General features: G+C 41.4%; 2 protein-coding genes across 3 annotated transcripts in view; one reads left to right on the forward strand and one right to left on the reverse strand.

The window, feature by feature from the left end:
- Positions 1-53: 53 nt before the first annotated feature.
- Positions 54-9,148, reverse strand: pcyt1ba (phosphate cytidylyltransferase 1B, choline a). Of its 2 annotated transcripts, none has more exons than XM_069705508.1 (8): positions 8,972-9,148; positions 6,158-6,257; positions 4,585-4,701; positions 4,346-4,497; positions 3,447-3,525; positions 3,235-3,362; positions 2,695-2,883; positions 54-2,378 (listed from the first exon to the last, which is right to left on the reverse strand). In XM_069705508.1, exons 1-8 carry the CDS (start codon positions 9,008-9,010, stop codon positions 2,154-2,156), a joined length of 1,029 nt encoding a protein of 342 aa, XP_069561609.1. In that variant the 5' UTR covers positions 9,011-9,148; the 3' UTR covers positions 54-2,153. The 2 variants fall into 2 exon arrangements, with proteins under 2 accessions (XP_069561609.1, XP_069561608.1); XM_069705507.1 differs by having other exon boundaries at positions 3,220-3,362; positions 8,972-9,147.
- Positions 9,149-11,901: 2,753 nt separating this feature from the next.
- pola1 (polymerase (DNA directed), alpha 1) overlaps positions 11,902-23,254 on the forward strand; it is a 54,589-nt gene continuing 43,236 nt past the window's right edge. The window contains exons 1-26 of the mRNA XM_069705509.1: positions 11,902-11,991; positions 12,216-12,343; positions 12,914-13,010; positions 13,099-13,176; positions 13,261-13,379; positions 13,597-13,659; positions 13,936-14,037; positions 14,193-14,355; positions 14,438-14,600; positions 15,001-15,173; positions 15,286-15,398; positions 15,804-15,917; positions 16,015-16,089; positions 16,189-16,327; positions 16,548-16,702; positions 16,857-16,941; positions 17,231-17,292; positions 17,603-17,692; positions 17,917-18,033; positions 18,159-18,334; positions 18,457-18,586; positions 19,279-19,398; positions 19,481-19,571; positions 19,683-19,807; positions 19,947-20,096; positions 20,744-20,866. Of these exons, the coding sequence (XP_069561610.1) occupies positions 11,943-11,991; positions 12,216-12,343; positions 12,914-13,010; positions 13,099-13,176; positions 13,261-13,379; positions 13,597-13,659; positions 13,936-14,037; positions 14,193-14,355; positions 14,438-14,600; positions 15,001-15,173; positions 15,286-15,398; positions 15,804-15,917; positions 16,015-16,089; positions 16,189-16,327; positions 16,548-16,702; positions 16,857-16,941; positions 17,231-17,292; positions 17,603-17,692; positions 17,917-18,033; positions 18,159-18,334; positions 18,457-18,586; positions 19,279-19,398; positions 19,481-19,571; positions 19,683-19,807; positions 19,947-20,096; positions 20,744-20,866 (3,000 nt within the window). The 5' untranslated portion in view covers positions 11,902-11,942. The remainder of the gene's footprint in view (positions 11,992-12,215; positions 12,344-12,913; positions 13,011-13,098; positions 13,177-13,260; positions 13,380-13,596; positions 13,660-13,935; positions 14,038-14,192; positions 14,356-14,437; positions 14,601-15,000; positions 15,174-15,285; positions 15,399-15,803; positions 15,918-16,014; positions 16,090-16,188; positions 16,328-16,547; positions 16,703-16,856; positions 16,942-17,230; positions 17,293-17,602; positions 17,693-17,916; positions 18,034-18,158; positions 18,335-18,456; positions 18,587-19,278; positions 19,399-19,480; positions 19,572-19,682; positions 19,808-19,946; positions 20,097-20,743; positions 20,867-23,254) is intronic.

Raw genomic sequence — 23,254 nt, forward strand, 5'->3', positions numbered from 1 at the left:
ATGTTATGGTCTGTTTGTTTGTTTTTTAAAGGTGAAATGCCCTTTAAATCATATTCTGTTATACATTTTTGTTTTATTTACATATCAAGCCATTTGAACATTAAAATAACAAAAAAATAGAAAAAAGAAAAAAAAGACACACATTCCCAAAGTTTGTACATATAGTGCAGATTAACATGTAGTGCGTACAGGACATTAAGGTCTCTACATTGCATTAGGGTGTTTATTGTGTTAGAGTGGAAGAGAGGTCTGCTCTGGCTTAGTATGAAAGAGCAGACCTGAGTGAAAGACTTGTTCCATACATTTCCAATAAGCATTTGAGCTTTTTTATATTTATATATATATTTCAAGTATCATCAGAGTTTGTCGGGTTTTTATTGACAGCTGACATCATAATCCAGAGAGCCAAAAAATGTCTGCTAAACACTTATTGATAAAATGTCCAACAAAAAAAAAATGCATGGCTTTCTATGGTGTAAATCCACATTAGTAGGTGAGAGATGTAACATTTGAAGCCTACTGAGCAGCTGTGGAGCTGAAGGATTTGTGTGTTTGTATGGCGTGTGACTACAAGTGAGTGATTACATTTACTCTCAAAAAGACTCAGAAAGGTTTACATTCAAGAAGTTAATATATAAAGGCTGTTTTTTTCTGTCTCATCACGGTTGAGTATTTGGGGACTATCTAACAGGCATTTAACATATTAGGTGCAGTGTAAGCTTCAGGGGCTCATTTCAGTTTCCATTTAGTGAGGCTGCAGATTCCAATCAACTGAATTCACCTCGCCTCACCCTCTCGAAAAGCGTGTAATGCCAAACTCAGGCTTCACAAATTCAGCTTGTTTTTAACATGATTTCCGACATATTTCCAGTGGGCTTTGTAGTGTGACGTAACTGAAGAACAGCAATGTGGCGTCTGGGACACCTCACGACCCCCCGACAACATTTCTTTTGTTTTTACCTGCCTAGTTTGATAAGTCCTGCAATGTGTCCGTTGATGTCGACCCATAAGATGAAGGAGTGCTCTCTGGCATGCATTTGTGGACATGGCAAAATGACTGTTAGGACCACACATATTGCTTCTGTAGCCATGGTTGACAACTGCTTGACCCTCCTCCCCGACGACACAGAAACTCACGCACAAATATTAACCATAATTGGTCCGGGTCATTCTTGTAGTGTTGCCGTACAAGACGGCAAGAATTTACAGCACTTTGATTTTCTTATCTGACACAGTTACCATCGTGAAAGACAAATATATATCGTCTAGTCTGAACCTGGCCTAAGAGGATCTGTGAAAAATGTGAAAGAACCTGTTTAAAGCCAGTGTTTGGTTTGTCCCTTTTCGGCTACTGTTGAAACATGGCTGTGCAACACATTCGTGTTTTCATTTCTGCCAATCGATCCCCCTAAATCCTACACACTGGACCTTTAAGAAGTATTTTATTACTACTGCATGGGAACAAGTGATGAGTGAATTTCACGTCTCTTGACGTTCGTTCATGCTAAAATGGTGTCAACTAGCACAGACTGTGTGTTTTGAGTGCAAAGAGGTTGTCCACAGTGTCACCTCTGCTATTCTCTGGGGTGCAGTGTCTCTTCTTTAATTCCTAACTGCCATTTCAACAAGCACAACATTACACACAGTGATTAATGAAACCAGTTTACATGACCTGTAGGACTGAATTTCAGATGCAGACTTTCTGTAACTCTGTCTAGTGGTCACAGTAGTTACTAGAAAATGTTGCATCTTAAAAAGAAAATGATTAACATCATAAGACAGAAACAAAAAAACAAAGTGATATTAGAAGCAGGCTGTTCGACAGTCTCTATCAGTGCTGGACAATCGAAAGCATATCCTCTGGGAAGATATTGCACAGGATTCTTGTCCTTGTTCTGCATGAGTCGCCATCCTCTCCTCCTTTCTGTTCTTGCCCAGATGACAGAGACATTGATGGCTTCTTAGCTCTGCAGCTCAGAACTTCATTTCCCATGAATCCCCGTCTGGATTGCATATTTGCAACATCCTTGAAGATGACAGTTTCAGTATCCAGCCAGTGTTTATAGGAGTTTATTTGTTTGTGTGTGAGCAGTTCCCAGGCAGTGTAATGTGAGTGTGGAGTGTGTGCGTTAAGTGTGTGTTCAATGGTCTGTCTACTTCTCATCTTCATCACCTTCACTCATGCTGCTTATAGAGGCGGAGGCTCCTTTGGGGGAACTAGGGGGCGAGGGCCGTGCGCTGTGCCAGCGGGCGGGGGGAGACGGAGGAGAGGGAGAGCGTAGTGGGGACAGTTCACGGGGGGGACTATTGCAGGGCGACTCTCTGGGAGACAGAGCGTAGGACAGCATTCGACCACTGCGCTCCTGAAATACTTGTTTCTGGATAGAGACGGAGAAAGAGAGGGTGGACATTTGTATAAAACAGCACAAAAGTCCATATGTCTGGAAGTTAGATAACAGTTTAAGAAATTGAAGCACTTAGCATCACATATCATGTGAAATATGACATTAAACATCCAGTTTTGTGAGTGTATTGCCAGTAAAAGTGATCTAAAGGGTGTAAAAATGAAATATAATGGTCATTTTTTACCCTTTTTTGATATCAAATTTGATCTGACACAGTATAGCACAGTAGTAAAGCAATACAGCAATTACAATGATGTGTCAGTGTTTGCCTGATTCAAGAGTTACTTACCCATGTCCCATCAGGTCCAAAAAGTTCTAGGAAGTTGCCAATAAATTCTCTGGATTTCTCTTCCCACTTCTGAATGAGGTCGTGACTCTTCTCCTCCACGCGGTAAACAAAGTGTTTGCTCTTTTCTTCAACCGTGCGAACTTTCTCCTTCATGCGATCCACTTGGTTCTGGAGCCGGTACTTCTTCTCCTGAGGGGATCAAATGTTGTGGAAAAGGCATTTCAACAAAAAAAAAAAAAAAAAGTGTTTCACATGAAAAACTCTTCAGGGAACCAGAACCTCAATCAGAATTCAATAAAAGACGTAGGGGCATTGTCCTGAGCTATGATGGGGACCTTTCCTTTCATTAGTGTAAAAGGGAAACTGTTTACTAGCATGCAAACACTGTATTTTCATATATTAATTATGATAATACGATGTTAATCCGGTGAATTTATATATATCTGCAGTAAGCAGTTGCGTAATTTGCCTTTTGAGCCATAACCAGTCTTTTTTCTCATCAGGGTTAATTGGTCATGCCCTTACGTTGATGTAGCTCACGTTAAGTTCCTTGGCTGTGTAACCACGTTGAAGGTTGCGTCGGGCGTAGACATCATAGTCTCTGACGATTCTGGTGATTAAGTCAGAGGTTGAGATTCCCTCTGTCCGTTGCGTGGGCACAAACATCCCTAATATACACACGGGATGACGCAGAATTTAAACATCACCTCAGGTAAGGTATATTTTGAGACGAAATGGAATCAAGCACCAACCTGCCTCCTTGATGTGTTTATAAACGTCCTCACTTCCTGCTGAGGAGTATGGGATATCATCATGAGCCACAAAATCGATCTGAGAAACAGTCAAAGGACACATACTGTATGGCAGAAAACACGGCACTGGTGGACAAACATGAGGCAACAAAAAGTCAGGTGAGCATACACAGTAAGTCTTTCAAGTTAGACTTCTGTAAACTATACATGCTTAAAATAGGACATGACAAGGGCTTGGTCATAATGACAAATTATTCCATACACAAGTATCAAAAAGCTTTGGGGCCATATCCACAAAGTGTCTTATCTCATCATTCAAAGTCCTCTTCAGTGGTAATAAAAGTCTCCTCCTAAGACTTAATCAAAACCTTTTGACCCTGTTACTATGGATGACATGATGTTTTGGAATGAATTTACTCTTTATCTCTGTGCCTACGTGACTGGTGATTGTCAACAAATGTGAACTAGAAAATACGATACACAGGAGGGTGAAAAGGAACTAGATTGGATTAGATCAGTTTAAATTAGATTACATTAAAAAATATATATTTAAAAAAAAATATGAAATGCTGAAATGAAATTGAATTACATAAAATTATATTAAGGATGAAATTATAATCCTATTTTTTCTAAATTACAAAATAATCAAACAAAACAATTAAGCTAGTCAAATAGAATACAATTATATATAATTAAACATAAATCAATTCAATTCAATTCTCTTACTCTACACTGGAAAAAGACTGAGGGACTGACATGGTCCTTAGTTTTGTGAGTTTCTCGTATCTCAGGCAGTTGGTAGCCCCATTTGGCCCTTGGATGATTTTGTGAACAAGGCTCCTGCATGTTTCATGCAGCACAGTTTAACACTGATGTTGTAAACAACCTCACACACACACCTTGTGTTTCTCAAGGAACTCAGGTGTGAGAGTCCAGGGTGCGTCTCTCAGAACCTCATCGACGTAGCGGCAATGTCTCAGAGCCTCGTAGCGTTCCTGCTCTGTCATGACTGTGAAACCCTTGTACTTGTGGGTCAACTCATCACTGCACACTGTTTCAGGAAAATGAGAAGGAGACCCCATGTAAATAGAGCACATCAGTTAGACGAATCTGTATGAGTGTGTGTGGTCGATCTTACCTCCTACTATAAGGTAGGTGTTGGGAAAGAGGTTCTTAGCCTGCATAAGAGCACGAGCGTGTCCAGAGTGAAATAAGTCAAAGATGCCATCTGCGTAGACTCTGACTGGCCGGTCCACTGAAAATAGAAGCAGTATACAGTCACAAACATGTACAGCCGGCAGAGACCTGTTATAAAAGTCGATGAGGAGCACAAGGCCCCACATTTGCTGTGTGGTCAATTTATTTAACATTTATTTAGAAAATATGAAAGCACAAAGCAGAAACAGTGGACTTCTTCAAACTAAATTTGAGCTCACCAAGACTGGACTTTGACTTCCTGATTGACCTTTTTTCCTAGAAGACTGTTTGACTTGTCAGAGCAGCAAAAGCACAAGGGAAGCAAATTTTGTTAATGGTGGTTCAGTTCCATAAAGTGTCCCAGTCAGCTAAGATAACGAGTGAGCATGACAAGGAAAACAAGGACCTCCTCTAATTGCGATGCAGACGATTAATACACCTGTGCTTTTCATGTTAGAGCAAGTCAAAAGGTTGTGTCAACTGTCAATTGTGTCATTGTGTCAAGTGAATTAACCACGGGTCCAATGGCAAGTAATTATTATTAGTTGTGACATTAATAGAACTGGTTGGGACCAAAATATACTGATCCAAATATGTTGTAACTTAAACCACACATTGACAAATTACTACCATTTAGGATTGCTGCACTAGTGTAAGTTGGATTGGTAATACTACTAATAACTCAACCTGATATCATGCCAAAGTGTGTAATACATCTCTCAGTTCATTACGCGATACCGTGTCAGTGTTGTGTTTTGCCTTGCCTAGGCCTGAAAAGTGAGGTGCCACGTGATTAGGTTCAGGGAAAAAAAAAAAAACTTGGTTAGGGTAAGACACAAAAACTAGTAGGTTAGAAAAATATGTCTTTAAAGAAATCCATGTCGCTTTCTAAAAACTTGAAACACTGGTCTCCTTGATGATAGTCCTTGGTTTGATCCATACATCCATCCATCCATGACCTCTGACACTTGACCATCTTCTTTGACCCTGGTACTTTTCACACAGAGGCAAGGCAAAACGTGACACTGAAACAGTATCCTCTAGTGGACTGATGGGTATATTACATGCTTTGGTGTGAGACCAAGCTAAATAATTAAGTGTAGCAGTGCCAATACAGGAGCACATTGGAATACAGACCGAAAACATATTGGCAGAAGTATTAAAATAAGAGGTAGTGGTAACAGCTGATTGTAGATTGTAGTAGTAGCAGTGGTAGCCTTAGCATCAGGAGTATACGATATAGTTCATGGTGATACTGAAGAGGTAGCAACACTAAAAGTAGTAATAGTGGCAGCAGAAGTAGCTCCAGAGGTAGTAATAGGAGCAGTAGCAGCTTCAGTAGATCTTGTAGCATATCAATTGCATAAATCATACCAGAAGCAGTAATGGTAATAGTATAGCACAGTAGCAAATGGAGTTAGAAAACACTGATGATAAAAGATAAGCATTAATGCTGAGGAGGCCATGTGGGAGGAAATGGAGGAGAGAAGGAAAGCGAGCAGGGGGAGGTGTACCTGGGGTGCCTCTGCGGGCCTGCGCGATGGTGAGTTTCTCATGAGGTGCGCGACAGTCACAGCTGGTCTCAGTGGCAAAGATGGCAGGCTCTGTGAGAGTCTGAGACACAAAATGACCGGGTTATAGTAGGAATGAAGGAGGTAGGCTGATCACAGTCTTTACAGCATCCAAAACACACCTCTAAACAAAAGGCACCATTTATCCCTTTAGTGGTACACAGTATGCCTCCTTTTCCACACCCATCCCAGTTACAGGAACCGCCATTAGGTTATTGAATAACCAACAGCCAATGACGACTCCATATTGGAACAACAGAGTGAGCTTCACTCAGTATTATTGATCAGTGTGTGTGAACAGACATTTACTTCTCTGTAGGTTATGTGTGTACTAACATGGGACAGAAATTAAGGACAGCGCTATCGATCTGTTGTCGAAGGCCTCTCAGGCGTCAGTTATGAAGGTAGCCTGTGTGGAGTATTGGATGGGGTAGACACAATCATCAGTGGTACATGGAAACAAAGACAGACAGAGCGAGAGAGAACAATGGCGATAAGAGATGATCCTTGTTAGTATGTGTCAAAGCTGCATCAAGGTTAAAGTGTTGCAGTGTGATCCCGCCTGAAATTTTGTGTTTGTGCCATCTGTTGACTGCAGGGAATATTCACTGAGTCTCATTCACTCTAAAAGATGCCCAGAGTCAGGTGAGAGCAGAAAGCTGTGGGAGTGTGAGAGGAGGACGAAAACATGGAAACAGAATCAGTCTCTGCGGACAAAACAAGCACCTGACGTCAACATATCCTCAAGGAATGGCAGCGTTAGCAGAGTCTGACGTGAGAACATGTTCAATGAACACAGATAGGGACAAACCAGTAGAAAAGAAAGGAGACCAGTGATCTTCACAGTCAAATATCAAATCAGTGGTTTTGGCAGAGAATCTCTAAAACAGAAATAAAAGACAGATTTAAATAAATCAAGGAGTATCTCATCATGCAAATGGTTTTGATGTTATTTGCACATGTTTCTCCACTTCAATACAACACAACGCAATAAACAGGGGACTTTATGTATTCGAGAACAGGCCAGTGTTCATTTTGCTCTAATAAACAAACATGTAGGTACTTTGTTCATGTTGCGGCAATTTAGCAGCGTGTTTGACCTCTCTTTAGTCACACTGACCCCAAATATAAAGTATTGTTACTATGTAGCATAACATATACTGCACATTGGTTTTTGCCAAACAAAAGGAGTATATATTAATAAAGCATAACCCATATTACATCCTTATTTGCCTAATAACCCTGCTTTATGGTCACGCTTGTTTTATGTCACCTTCATAACATGATCAAGCATAGTTAAGGCAAAGTGAAGGAGACAGTTGCCAATTGCACTACACATCATATTTTGATAAAGTCAAAACAAAAAGAAAAAAACATAATCAAAGGTAAAATACTGGTTGATTTTATAATAATTATAATCATTCTTACACATGCAGAAATGGGTCAGTGGGACCCTGAAGAATTGGGAAAGACAGCCAATGTCAACAAAACACAGAGGTTAAAAGAATCCACAGATGTCATTGAACATTTTGGCACAATAGAAATCCAACAACCCAGAAACATTTCATTACTTTTGTTGACAATGCCTTACATTACCCTTTGAGACAATACTGCAGCCAGGAAGAGCCATTTAGAGTTTGTAAGATCTTCAGTGTGAAAGACAAAATACTGTAAGAGATACTGCAAGGGTGCCCTGGACACTTATATGTGCTTGAGATACAGATGTAGTTACGTCACAACGTACTCCTAAGTTATCTGTCATAGATGAATTGCCATTTCATTATAAGACTGAAAAAAAAAAAAATCACAGAAGGGAGCAGCAGCTTAGATGTCTGGAAACAGGCTGTTTTAGTAGTGGACAAGTCAAAAGTAGCAATGTATATTGCAGCAGAAAAAACAGAAGCAGGTTACAGATCCAAGAGAAAGAGGGCATTAATAATTAACATTGCTTTATGTGAGACTCCTTTAATGGTGTCTGTCTCATATTTACGTGCACATGCCTCCCCTGTTTTGTAAATGTACCTTGACATTTCCACCTCTCACAAATTGTCCTGCATTTAAAGCTTGGAGGCATCAGAATTAGCCGACAATGTGCCGAAGGAGCGACCTCATCACCCATGGCTCCTTGGACAAGGTGGTAGAAGAGGAGCTTACAAACATTTAGCACAGAGCAGATGGTAAAGCTTAAACTAGTGTCCAGGAGCACGAGGGCCTATCAGGACGGGTGGCATGAGCGCGCTCGGTAAAGCTTACTCTGGCACAAGCTAAGAACATCTGGCATAAGAAGGATTAAAGCTGGGGGAAAAAAAGAGAAATACAGGACACGGGGCATGAGATAACCACAACAGTAAAGACGAGTGTGCCTCACAAAAATAGAGGGAAGCTAGAGTGAAGCCAGAGGCGAGGAAAAGGCAAAATGGAGAGTTTGGAGAGACGTAAATGCCAGGATGAAGACCAAAGAAGATAAGAGAGATAAGAGGGTAAACACAGGAGGCTGTACTGCGGCAACATTCCCCCTCAGCAGGACATTTGTGCTATGTTGTCTGCTGTGCAAAAAAACCCTTTCCCCTTTAGCAGCACACTCAAACACACAAACTGTCCACTCAGATCTCTGAGCATCTCCCACAGCCAAATGCTACAGGGGATCTGTTTCATAACAGGGGAGAAAGCAGGTCCCTTTGTCTTCCTCCTCGCCCATGTCACACACTCCCTTCACACACTGCAAGACAAGAAAACACACGAGCACGGATGCCCTACCGTCCGGGGATAAGGGCAGGTATGTTCAAGCTCCTCCATTATTCCCAAAGACTCATGGGATGCAGTTGTGGTCCCTCTGTTATGTGACTCAGCATCAGTGAGACGATGCCTCTCTCCTCACCACTCTGTTTCTTTCGCCTTCCTCTGTTCCCCCCGCCCACTCTCTGCTCTGCCTCTCTGTCTGTCCCTCCTCCTCCTCCTCCTCCTCCTCCTCCTCCTCCTCCTCCTCCCTGATCCCCTGCTGCAGAGAGGAGGAGACACGGAAGAGGTCTCACTCTTTGACTATTTCTTCACATCACAAAAGGGATGAACTCTTCTTACAATGTCATGTTGTCATTGCTTACAAGGCTTAATGTGCCACCTAAACAAGATATACATAAACTTTCTAATAGTTTTTTGTGATAGCTTTTGAATTATTGTATAAGAAAACCTATTAGGCAATACACCTGATTCTGATGTGCTATGATCTAATACGCTTGTGTCTATTGACATTTTAACACTGGCTCAACCTATAGGGGCTTTATACTATCACCATTCTCCAGTCACACCGGGCATGAATGTTCCAGATGTTCACCGGACAACTGATGGTGCTAAAACAAGGGAACAGACCTTCATTATGTGAATTTTGTGTATATTATGAGTGCAAATGACCAAGAAAATACAGTTAATTTAGAGTTACGTGTTCATCTGTCGTCACTTCTCCATGAAAACAGTGCAGAGATGACGTAACAATTATTATAGTATTTGCATGCATAAGATAATCCTGTGAGCTGTGAGTGAGCCTGTGTCGGTAAACGATCTTTGCGTGTTCACAGACTCTCTCGGCAGAGCTGAGAAGCTCTCTCCATGGCGACGGAAAAGAGGAGAGAGCCCTAAGAAAGAACCAATCAAAGAACAGCTCGGGCAGTTCAGCAGTATAAACGGCGAGGATTGGTGGAGTGGTCCATAGCACCATCGGTGGCACTATTCTGTCAACTGACCGGCCAAATACTTGATTTAAGTCGATCACGAGCAAAAAGAGTTTTCTAGTAAATAAGATCATATTTCCTTGCATTAGTTTATTAGATTTGCAGTCATCAAACAGGCCAAATTGTTAAAAAAAAAAAAAAAAAAAAATATTGAGACAAATTGCAGCGTCCCGCAGAAATGATTTAAAACTTTACTAGTAATCTTTGTTACACTTTCAGAGTAGGTGAATGCACATGTTAGGCTATTTCTGTCTTTGAAGAATATTAACTGTCTTTTTCGGCTCGGCCTAATTGTCACATTCACATTCTAGTCAGACTACTAAACAGATGCACCGATGGAAAGTCCAGAGTAAATTGGATCTCCATGCGTTAAATGAACCATTTTTTTCTAATTTCCCCTCCTCGTGCTTCTGTCAAACTTCTTTAGAGTCGTTGAAACAAAACCGATAGCAACTGGACTGTAAATTGGGAATAAAGAAATCATACTTGTAATGTTTGCTTACCTTCAGAGAACCTCTTCTGCAACAAAGAGGCGCAACTGCTGCGCAACAGGAATGCGCTCTGACGCGTCGCTGTTTCACCATGGTGCCCCAAACCAAATAGCCTATGGGTATTGATTTTTTTGTCCACCTCTTGCTTTTCTGTCTAATTTGGTCTAAGTCAGGATGCTGTCTGTTTTTCCTCCAGCGCAGCGGGAAAGTGCACTGGATCAACTGCAGCCCCGTCTGTGCAATCTGTCCAAAGGACACATCAACTGCTCACCGCTGATGAGCTGCGACAACTGTGGGCCACAGGCCATATAGCAGACCTTACAGTAGGCCATACGGTTATTAGGGTAAACATTCATGAACCCTCTTCCTATTGTAGCCTCCTTCCGAGGACCTAACTCATGAAATCTGCAACTTGTAACCCAGTTTAGAAAAGTGAATAGGCCAAATGCGTCTCTTAAAAAAATGACAAGAACACTGTACTTAAGAAGGGCAATTAACTAACAGCTAGTTTATACTGCAGCCTTTATAAACAACTGTTTAGCCTGTTGAGGACATAGCCTATTCAGTGTACTTTGGCTATAATCACCAGTATGTTCAATATATAAATGTGGTGCTATGCCCACAGGCTGAATTAACACAGTGATTTAGGGTAGGCCTATAGAAAGCCATAAAATGCAGTAGGAATGAAGGACAAAACATGCTTTGTGTTTTCATTATTGGACTCATTGTAGTCTCTCCGTGGCCCCAATCTGGGACAGGAATCTATTGTGTCCTCTATAGACCCGCCTGGTTGCCAAGGAAACGAACTTCATCAGGGTACACAGGCATAGACCCTGACTTTTTATTTATTTTTTTTTTTAAAAGAAGGAGAATAATGGCCTATAATGCTGAAATCTGGTCATTTATAAAAAAAATTACATGAGGATAGTGTTATAGTGATAATTTCAATCCCCTGGAAAATAATAAAATATATGCACCATGAACTCATTCTTTGAACCCTATAAAATAGCAACTTTTATTTTATTTGCCACATCTTAAACTACAGCTATGTAGTATAAGTATTTAAAAGACATAAACATGTTTGGTTATAGCGTGTAGCCTACACGTCAAGTCTACAAGTTTTTTTTTTATTACTATAGTTTTTTTTTTCATTTCAAATGGATTTGTTCTTATATTTTTAATATTTTTTTTTATCAGATTATTGTACCATGTGTTTTGCAAATCACATCTGAGGACGCAGAGTAACTTCGTTCCTGTCAGATACATGTACTGAAGTACAAAAATACTTCCGAGTACACTGCGTGGTTGACGCGAATTTTACATTGTACAACACTGCCACCTGGCGGACAGATCGGACACGATGCGCAATCTCATTGGCTCGCAGTGCCGTGACGTCACTTCCGACATATGACTTTCCCCGGGAAGGCGATTTGGCGCCGACTGCTCTGTTATTGTGTTGACTCGCCGTATTAGCTGTCAGTGAGCGAACGATAAAGACGCAACCTTGACGCCATGGCTCCAGTTTCTAACCCAGACAAGGACGCGGACGCTCAGGACGGCGGTGAGTTTTCGCCTCGTGTTGCTTTTGTTTGCTTGTTTTGCGCAGCAAAAGCGGAGCTAGCCGACTAGCAAGTTAGCTCGCTCCGCGCTGTCAAGAAATGTCTCCCCCAGGCTTTAACAGCGTTCACACGTCCAGCAACAGAAACAACGCAGCTGGCGCGCTGCAGGTGTGTCTTTCGCAAAGCTAAACTGTCGCGGCCGTGTCGGTGTGTCCCCCGTCCTCAGACGATGGAGGTGATGCCTGCGGCCTCGCCAAGTCTCGCTCCAGACGGGAGAAGAGGGAGAAAGTGGGGAGGAGATCCGCGCTGGAGCAGCTCAAGAAAGCCAAGATGGGAGAGAAAATCAAATACGAGGTATGGCAGGCCACATGTCCCCGTGGTGCGTGTTTATATTCTTCTCTCTGTGCTATTGTGTTATACAGTGTAGGTTTAATTCAACTCAGTTTAGTGTTGCCTCATCTTTACAATCTCTACCAGATTTGGAGTATTTTCTTTTTTGGGGCTTTTGCATTCAGCAAGCAGCCTCTTTTTTTTTACTCTATGTCTTTGTGACCATGTTTACTGAATTAAACAACGAATCATTTCCAGTAGGTTTGAAACCTTTCCACATACAGGTTTGTTTTGTTTGTTTGTTTTCCATTAAGAAAAGTCTGTTCTATACTTTGGTTCAAATTCAAGTCGATGAATCATTAATTAACATATTCGGGATTGTTCAGTTGTCATTTGTGAACCCCAATCTTAGCTGATCATGTCTCTTTATGTGTGTTTATATCTGTTGGTCTGGTTTTGATCACCATCTTCACTTTTTCTGACACTCCCAAATTATTTGTGCTGCTCTTCAACCACATGTATATGTGCCTGTTGGTATTTGTGCAGCCGTGCTTGTGCTAAAGGTGACGGCTGACCAGTGTTCATGTTTTGTAGGTCGAGGAGTTTGCCAGTGTGTATGAGGAGGTGGATGAGGAGCAGTACTCAAAGATGGTGCGAGAGAGGCAGGAGGATGACTGGATTATTGATGATGGTAAGTTGCTGGCTGCTGAATCCTCAGCAGGAAGACGCGTAGTGGTTTATGGAAATCCTAAATCCGGATTGTTCGTCTCTTCTGTCAGATGGAACAGGATATGTGGAGGATGGACGAGAAATCTTTGATGATGATTTGAATGATGACGTAGTAGAAAACAAAAAAGGTAAACGGCAGGAGTAGATCACACTTTTTGAGAGTGAGAAGACACAAATAGTTCAGGTGTGTGAGTATGTTGTGTTTGTTTTAGCAGGAAAAGGAGGAGCCAAAGGAGCAGACTCAAAGAAAAATGTGAAGAAATCTGCTGTATCCAAACCCAACACCATCAAGAGCCTCTTCATGAACAGTAACGTCAAGAGGCCTGCTGAGGTGTGCTTTTGTCAGCATTACTGATTTGCTTGTGTGTTTGCTTTTATTACAAACAACATCATCATCATCATCATCATTTCTACCTTCCCCGTGCCTCATCACCTGCCGGTTGTTTCTGACATATCAGTGGGGCGAAAAGCACCAACATGCAGCTGTTGTTCTTGCTTTTGCTCCTTTTTGCATTTGTCAGTAGTTTTGTTATCTCGTGTCTCTGCAGAAAGACGTTGACCTGTCCAAAGACGACCTATTAGGAGACATCTTACAGGACCTGCACTCTGAGGTTTGTGGTACTCCATTTCGGAAATGCTGAGCGTCAACAGGATTCATAGAAATCATAGAAATTCATAGAAATTTGAAGCCTTTAGGTTCAAACCTGCAACATTTAATTGTGTTACAGTCTTGTTTATAACGGTTTTGGCTCTTTTCTTGCTGAGTCATGGTGACACATTGTCTTCTTTTATCTTAATGGTCAACTTCTCTGCCGCTTGGTGTCTTTTATCGTGTCTAATATTTTATACTAATTACCCCTGAAATGTGCCTCGTTTTATCTTTCCAGAAACGGACTCTTCTGACTCCTCCGCCAGTGGTCACTCTAAAGAAAAAGAGGTCACTGGGATCACCCATTAATCCCTTCTCCATCAAACCTCAGATGACAAAGGTTTCCCCCTACTCATCATGACTTTCCACCACATTGATTAGCTGATTAGTTAAACATAGATTTTTCGAAATATTTGGATCTACTTTTAAACTGCCCAGTTTAAAAGTAAAAATTGAATAATCATGAAACACTGTCTGTAACCACTATGATAACAGGAGTCGCCCTCGGCTACGAGGTTAAAGGCCAAAGTGATCCGACCGCCGCCATCAGACCCTGCACCCAGGCCATCAGGCCGACATTCGCCCTCCACATCTGCTCCTCCCCAGGAAAAGACGAGGGCGAAAGTGGAGGAGCTGAATGAAGAGGAAGATGAAGAAGGTTCTTAGCTCTCTTGCTTTTTTCTGTTTTCTCCTACCTAACTAGAACACGCACTTACCTTTTATGATGATATGTTTCTCAGTAAATGATTCTGCAGCATTCGACGAGGTGGACTTTGATGAACCGATGGAGGTTGGCCTCGAGGAAGAGAAGCCTGTAGCTAAAGAAGATGCTGAGCCTGAAGCTAAAGCAGCAGCTGCAGTTGAAGCTGAGCCCAAAGCTGAGCCTCTGGACCCAGTCCTCTTGTGAGTTGTTCATCTGCATAATTCTCTTCATCATGATATGTATGTTTTTCTGGTTCAGTCTTAAAATGCTGGTCATGGGAGTAGGATGGAAAGAATAATTCTGGATTATTTCAGCCTGGCGTACTTCCCATAAATATGAACCATGGTAACTCTAACCCTCTGTTCTAGAGATTCAGGGAAACAAGGAAAAGGAAAAGCCATGGCAGTCCAAGAAAACATGATTTTTACTGGAGTTGTTTGAAAATCTTTTCCTGCATCACACAAAAAAAAAACACACCTTTAAAGAGTCAATTTGTTTCCACACATGCAATGAAATATATCAAGTGAACTGTGTACATTGCAAAAACATTGCACGGCTTTACAAATGTTTTAACCTCGTTGTTCCTCCGTCCCTCTCCAGGTCCAGCAGAATTGGAAGCTCTTGGGGACAAGAGGAGGAGGGCGAAGGAAGTGGAGCTCCAGCAGAGGTGCAGGTCGACTCCAGCCGACTCCCGCTGGTGGAGGGGACAGATGGGGAGCAGCTCTTCCGCTTCTATTGGTTGGATGCCTTTGAGGAGCCATACAGCCAACCAGGTGAGACATCTTAAAAAGTTAATGAAGATACAGCACGTGTTATTCCATATTCTAAAAGTCCTGTTCAGGTTTGTTGAGCGCATCCTGATATCTGAATTCATCTGTTGCTCAGGTGTGGTGTACCTGTTTGGAAAAGTGTGGATCGAGTCAGCACAGTTCCATGTCAGCTGCTGTGTTACCGTCAGGAACATTGAGCGGACCATGTACCTCCTGCCTCGCGAATACGTAAGTTTCGTGTTCTGTCCAAAGACGTGGCATTTTATTGCAAAACAAAACAAAAATGCACACCTACGTTTGATTTATATGGTGGAGAAGGATCTATTAGTAAAACCGTTCTCTCACATTTGAGATAAATGAATCTGTTAAAGTACAAAATGTTAGATTGTGTTTTCTATCACTAAATCTCACTGAAGAGGTCCAGAAGCTGAAGATGTTAACGTTTCCATTCATATTTCATGACAAATATCTTCACTGTATGAATTTCTATTAGCAGGAAGATTCATGTTAATTAAAGCCCATGCTTTTACAGCAGAAGATAGAGTAAGCAGCACGTTCCCAAAACATCATGTCCAAAAATCTATTGATACAATGCAAAATTATGAAGGGTTTGTGATCTAATCAAATCAACAGAAAGCAAACCCCAAGACGGGTGAGGTGTCCGACACTCCTGTGGGGATGATGGATGTCTACCAGGAGTTCAGCGAGCTCTCTGAGAAGTTCAAGATCATGAAGTTCAAGTCGAGGGTCAGTGCTGACCGCAGTTAGAGACTGTATAGTGTGTATGTAGTGGCACGTCATGTTTTAACTGCTGTTTGATTCCTGTGTTTCTTCCTCGCCACAGAAAGTAGAGAAGAACTATGCTTTTGAAATTCCTGACGTGCCCAGTCAGTGCGAGTACCTGGAAGTCAGATACTCTGTGAGCAGACACGCATATACACCTTTCGCACCTTGTCCAGGCCTGTAGCTGTTTTTGTTGACGGCACGTTGATCTCTTTGGTAAACACCGTTTCTGCAGGCTGAGTTCCCTTCGCTGCCGTCTGACCTCAAGGGAGCAACCTTTTCCCACATTTTTGGAACAAACACGTCCAGTCTGGAGCACTTCCTCCTCAGCAGGAAGATTAAAGGCCCTTGCTGGTTGGATATAAAGACACCACGTAAGGAGGGCATCTGAACTTCGTGTTTCTAATACCACGTATTCAGCTTAACTTTCCTCAGAATAATTCTGCATGTATATATTTCAGGATGCCATACTGAGCATTATGCCTTTAAAACCTAACCTCTGAGATGTTGGAGAAAGGGATATGCATAGATTCTTTCTGAACCCTGCACACCATTTGGAAAACTGATAAATAATTTCCTTTGTGTTGACATTAGAGCTGATCAGCCAGCCGGTCAGCTGGTGTAAAGTGGAGGCTCTTGCTCTGAGGAGCAACTTGGTCTCTGTCATCAAAGACCTGCCACCTCCTCCCGTCACCGTCATGTCCATCAGCCTGAAGACCATCCAGAACCCCAAGACGCACCAGAACGAGGTCAGACACCATCAGCTGCACACGCGGTCAAATATTCTGTTCAGCAGGAATCTTTTTGGACAATGATACATTGATATCTTTTATGTTATGGCGGGCCCAGACGGACTGAAATACAGAGGGAGCGTGGACTTAATGCAGTTATTTCTCTCTGCAGATTGTGTCCCTAGCTGCACTTGTCCACTATGAGTTCCATATGGATAAAGCTCCACCTCAGCCTCCTTACCAAACTCATTTCTGTGGTGAGTTATTTATATTTCTGCTTTTATTTCCAGGTTTTTTGCATAAATGAAACATAAATAAAATTTGTGGGAATATAATCCTTTCACACACATAAATATGTTGTTTTAGTAATAACGCAGCTGGATATCATGTTGTTTGGCCTCGATGGACATATCGAACAATAGCTAGGCCCCGAGCACCGAATGGTGCAAAAGCCCTATTGTATTTCAAGGAATTATTATTTAAAAATGACAATTTAGTTAAGAAAAAAAAGAAAATCTACAAAACTGATGTTTTTTGTGTGGTCAGTGATCAGCAAACCAGCCGACTGCATCTTTCCTTACGACTTCAAAGAGGCTGTGAGGAAGAAGGTGAGTGTCCGTGTGGTTTCAGACCTGCTTTGTTTTTTGTGCCAAAACAAGAAAACCTTCGTCTTGACAGTGTCGCAAAGATTAGTGTTTCACTTTTTAATATTTCCAATGATAGAAAGGTAAATGGAAAACAACTTTAGAAATGACAAACTTGAACAGAAGCTGGGTTTTTTTCAGTACATTACAGAACAGTTCATTATGATAACTACATCCATGCATTTTGGATTGATGCGGAGTATACGGCAGTAGCAGGATGCTTTATTTCCTTGTATATGAAGACACTGACGGTGTGACTCGCTCCCTCCGTTAGAACGGGAAGGTGGAGATTGCTTCCACGGAACGGACTCTGCTCGGCTTCTTCCTGGCTAAAATGCACAAGATCGACCCGGATGTGCTGGTGGTGAGTAGACGACATTGAAGAACAACTTGTGACAAATTTCGATGAAGCTGGTATCGATATATTTCCTCCATTAGTGGTGCTTTATTATTTACATGTATTAGTTGCCTATCTCTTGGCTACTCAAACTTTCGTGTCACAAATAATATCGGCTGTTTGTCAAAGCTGAAGGTGCAATGTTCTTCAAGGATAAAAATCCCACTTTTATCCTTGTTTGTTTTCTGTAGGGTCATGACATCTTTGGTTTTGACTTGGAAGTTCTTCTGCAGCGGATAAATACCTGCAAGGTTCCATACTGGTCTAAAATTGGACGTCTCAAGAGGGCCAATATGCCCAAATTAGGGGTAAGAAAAACAAAGAGACATGGGAATAGAAATGGTTTGTAACAAACTGCACATCACTGAATATTTTATATGATTGTTTTTTTTTGTTTTGTTTGTTTGCTTATCCTTTTGGCTTGTGTTTGCAGGGTCGCGGTTCTTTTGCAGAGAAGAGCGCCACCTGTGGCCGTCTGGTGTGCGACGTGGAGATCTCAGCCAAGGAGTTGATTCGCTGTAAAAGTTATCATCTGACTGAACTCACTGCACAGGTCCTCAAGATGGAGAGGATCACAATCCCCCAGGAAGACACAAAGAATCTCTACAAGTGAATACATTTAAAGGGACAGTTCACCAAAATCCTCAAACACTGTAGAATAGATTACATAACACACATGTACTACCAGTAGGTCTTGTTGTTAAAGGTGAATGTGCGTGTCTGTGTTTCAGCGACTCTCCTCACCTCCTCTACTTGTTGGAGTTGACGTGGACAGATGCCAAGCTGATCCTCCAGATCATGTGTGAGCTCAACGTGCTGCCACTCGCCATGCAGATCACCAACATCGCTGGCAATGTCATGGTAACCCACAGCAACGTTGCTGTATCCTTTAACTTCATTTAACAGCCATGCTATTCTTCTTCTTGTTCAACCAGAAAACTCAACTTGGAAAGGCAGTCCCGGCACAAATTGCACAAATTGTTGAATGTCATGGAACTAACATTCAAATTACTGACATGCTTAAAATGCAACTGCCTCTGATTCGGGAAAATCTCTCAAAATCAAAACCGTCTGCTTCAACATTATTTAAATAAATAATAATAAAAAAAAAATCCCATTTCAAACCCACGCAACAAAAACTATCAGCGGCGCTCTCACTTATTGTTCAATTTGAACACCAGTTCTAAAAAGTGATGTCAGAAACAAAATGTTTTGCAAGCAAAAGTAAAATTTGAAGTTTAGAATCTTAAAAACCTTTTACAAGGCTCGGAGCCGGTGTATTGTGTGCAACCAGTGTGTTTCAGGGACCCAAGTCAATGCAGTGGATCTCCCTGAGTAGTAGTTGTAGTAAAAAAAAAAATCTAGGAATAAATTTTAGACTGGTTGGAGTAAAAAAAAAAAAAAAAAAGAAAAGAAAAGAAAAGATTTGTCACCCTCGAGTCTTGTTTCAGGTCAAGACAAGCGCAGGCTCGGACTCATGACTTGTATTTCTTTGATAAAGTGATTTCTCTTCTCGTTCCGTCACCTGATTTCTTTCTGCCTTTTCCCTGCAGTCTCGGACTCTGATGGGCGGCCGCTCGGAGAGGAACGAGTTCCTGCTGCTTCATGCTTTCCACGACAAAAACTACATTGTCCCCGACAAACCCTCGTTCAAAAAGGCCCAACAGGAGACGGTAAAGATGCACACGTGGCCTCCTCCTTTTTTATGATCATGGATTCGACAAAAAGTTCCTGCTTTGTTTGTCTTTGCTCCAGGTTGAGGGAGAACAGGATGTGGATGTAGGGAAAGGCAAGAGGAAGAAGAAGGCAGCCTATGCTGGAGGTCTGGTGCTGGATCCTAAAGTTGGTAAGTACTGTATATTTATTGTATCTTTATTTGCCTTGTGCCACACCTGTTTATATATATATATATTTTTTTTTTCTACATTTTGTAACCTTCCTCCCTCTCTTTGTTTAGGTTTCTACGATAAGTTTGTGCTGCTGCTTGACTTCAACAGTCTGTATCCCTCAATCATTCAAGAGTTCAACATCTGCTTCACCACAGTGCAGAGGGAGGCTTACAACTCAAAGAAGAAGAACGAGGTGTGTGTGCCATTCATAAACGACTCATCATTTTATAAGTTCAGCCCAATGCCCAGGTACAAAGATATAAAGTGACTCAATGCCCAGATCGCCACAGAAAAGTTTCAGCACTTTTTAAGTCTTGTTTCCATGGTAACAGGAGGATGAGCCTGAGGAGATTCCCGAAATTCCAGATTCCAACCTGGAAATGGGAATCCTGCCCAAAGAAATCAGGAAGCTGGTGGAACGGCGTAAGCAGGTCAAACAGCTCATGAAACAGCAAGACATCAACCCGGATCTCTACCTGCAGGTACAAACACATTCACACGCTGTTGGCTGTAGATATTTTCTTGCTGAACAAACTGACCATGTCTCAAGATAGTTCACAGCCACACAAATGCACATCAACCAAAGTTGTTTAAAATATGGACGCCTTGCTCGGGGTTTGTACTGTGAGGATGTTATTCCCTCCCTTCTTTCTCTTCTTTGCCATTAACTGCCAACAACTGAAATAATAGCGGGTCTATTAATGTTGAGACCCCTTAAAGTGCTACTTCACCAACTATAATTTCAGCATCAGACACTGCTCTCTTCAAGCCAAAGGTGGATTTTGATGATTTGGTGCTAAAATTACTAGAATTAACCAAAAAATAAATTGGAACAGCATTGCAATTGAATTTTGACTGTTAATTAAAAAAAATTCAAATATTTTAAAAGCTAAAGCTTGAACCTCTCAAATGTCAGGATTGACTAAATGTCTCTGTTTTTATTTTGTAAGCTGACATTTAAGACGGAAAACAGAAACCTTTGCTCGTTTTAATAAGTGCTAATAACACTATTTTCATTTAGCGCATTAAATCTGTGCAAAGGCTTTTGTGAATTATTTTAAAATACTTTTAGAACTTGTGCCAATGCTTTTCATCCGCTTGGCGTGACGCGGATGTTTTTGTCTCTCAGTATGACATCCGTCAGAAGGCTCTGAAGCTGACTGCCAACAGCATGTACGGCTGCCTGGGATTCAGCTTCAGCCGCTTCTACGCCAAACCACTCGCTGCCCTGGTCACGCTCAAGGGGAGAGAGGTGAGTCAAGCATTCACACCGTCCATAAACATAAAAAACAAAACTCCAAGTTTGTCCCTCTGTCCCTTTCCGTGTCACCTGAGTGACAAAACCAGACTACCATAGAGAATGAAGTCCTCCCATTTTCCTCCACAAGAGGGCACTGCTGCATTATTTTCCACATTAAGCTCCTTCCTCTTTCCTATTTTCCTCCTGACTTTTACTCTTTGATATCTTTTGTCTTTATTTTAGCTTTATCCGGTCTCATATATATATATTTTTTTATTCATTCTCTTCAAATTTCCCACTTCTTTGTTCTAAATATAATGAATCCCTCAAGTTAATTTGTCAGGATAAGAGAGCTTTTTTTTTTTTTTCCTCTCTTCTTCTCACCATAGTATCAATATCACTATTGAAGTATTTTCCAATAACAATATGCCACAAGCACACACATGAAACTCCCACTCTCTCCAGGTAAAGTGGGATTGTGTAATGACATGACATGACATGACATGCTCAAAGAGTTGATGCAAAGCAGCATGTGTGCTGCATGACATAAACAGCTAAAGCCGGTATTGTAACTGAACACCACACACACACACACACGCACACACACACACACACACACGCGCACACACACACACACACACACGCACACACACACACACACACACACACACACACACACACACACACACACACACACACACACACACACACACACACACACACACACACACACAATGTCAGTGATAGTACTCATGTTCATTTAATGAGCTCTAACAGTACAAGTCCTCAACAGAGGCATCAGGCGTTGCCTCAGGGGAGTCCTTCATTAAGATCCCCTTACACACTCATTGTGTTCCCTAATGGAGGGCAGGGCAGTAACTCACTGTGCTTGTTTGTTATTTTGTCAGTCCGTTTGTGCCTCCAGTCACGCTCGTTGTTCAGCCAACGGAGCTACATTGTTAAAGTTGTGTATTTGATTCACTGGTGCAGGTGGGAGTTTCTGTCCTTCCACACTTGCTGCTCATATGTTGTAGCTTCAATCTGTCACCAGCCAGAGGTGGATGGGTTAATTACATTTTACCTCCTGCTTGCTTTGTATTTAATCCAGGGAAGCATCCCCGGACTAATACAAGAACTGCACTATAGTTTCATTATTGGAAATGGTAACATTTTGCAGGACATGTTTGTGGTTGTAAATAATTGTATTTGTAGATTATTCAAGTGTGTGTTCATAGTTTAAGGAGTCTTTATTTAATCAACTGCTAATGCAATATAGTAGAGCTGCAACTAACAATTGTTTTGATACTCACGAGGGGTGGGAGAAAAAAAATCCACTCACTTGAGCAATTTTCATGATTTTCTTAATTGATACACTGGTCAATATTTTATTTAATATGTATTTTATTGTTTCATTAAACCTAGCAACTTTTCCCACGAGCTAGCTGGTTAATCTGTTAGTATCAACGCATTAACAAAGTAATTCGGAGAGCTGTGGTTCATTTAAACGTGTCTTTCCGCAGCCAGATTTACCCTCACACAGAATAAATCCTCACGTTAAACGGTGCTGCTGACCGGTAACAGTTCAGCTTTCCGCTGACTGTTGTTGTCCGACTGTGTGTTGACCAAAAGCTTCCAAGTTTACAACAACTCTACATCAACGCTAACGGCCCAAAACTAATTTAGATTTATTTCGCAATAGCTGTATTTTATTTAACTTAATTACAACGGTACTTCATTTAACTAAAAGGTAGAAGACTTCTCGGTTGGCTTCCTGACCTCTTAAGTGGTATTCCTCATGACGGAGTTTTTCCTGAGCACGGCTTCAAGACAGAACCGATGGCTTTAAAGCGATGATGCTGAATTTACTCAGATAGACTGATATGTGGTGTGTATTGTTTTTGGAAATATAACTATCTCTAAAAGTATATGATTGAACGTTTTCCCTCCGTCTAGTGTAAAAAAAAAAATAATTAAAAAAATCAAATAAAAAATGTAATATATTGTTATATCGATACTTTCGCAATACTTTGCATGTGCTTTACTTTTAGGTCGTGGTGTTAGGCATTTCATCTCCTGTATCATTAAAAGGGTACATGTGCTACATTCAAAATACAGTGATGACACTTTAAAATGTGATCTCGCATATCAAATTGAAGTGAACTGCACGAACAAAGTTATTAATGAACCTGTGAACATTGCAGCTTTTTCACTTTCGGCTTGGGTTATATCTGATGTAACATGGTTCCCACATGGTACGGAAACGCCCGAACAATTAAGAAACCAGATTGTGAGATTTAATAAAGAAGTCATCAGTGGGCTTCAGAGCATTATCCTACCTCTCCCTGTACCTTATAACCATGTCTGAGGCCGTGCTCAAGAGCCACAGGAACAGCCACTCTA

Source organism: Brachyistius frenatus, unplaced genomic scaffold, assembly GCF_029030835.1.
Source record: "Brachyistius frenatus isolate BFR_SWC_R1_liver_20210118 unplaced genomic scaffold, ASM2903083v1 Contig_57, whole genome shotgun sequence".
Classification (NCBI taxonomy): domain Eukaryota; kingdom Metazoa; phylum Chordata; class Actinopteri; family Embiotocidae; genus Brachyistius; species Brachyistius frenatus.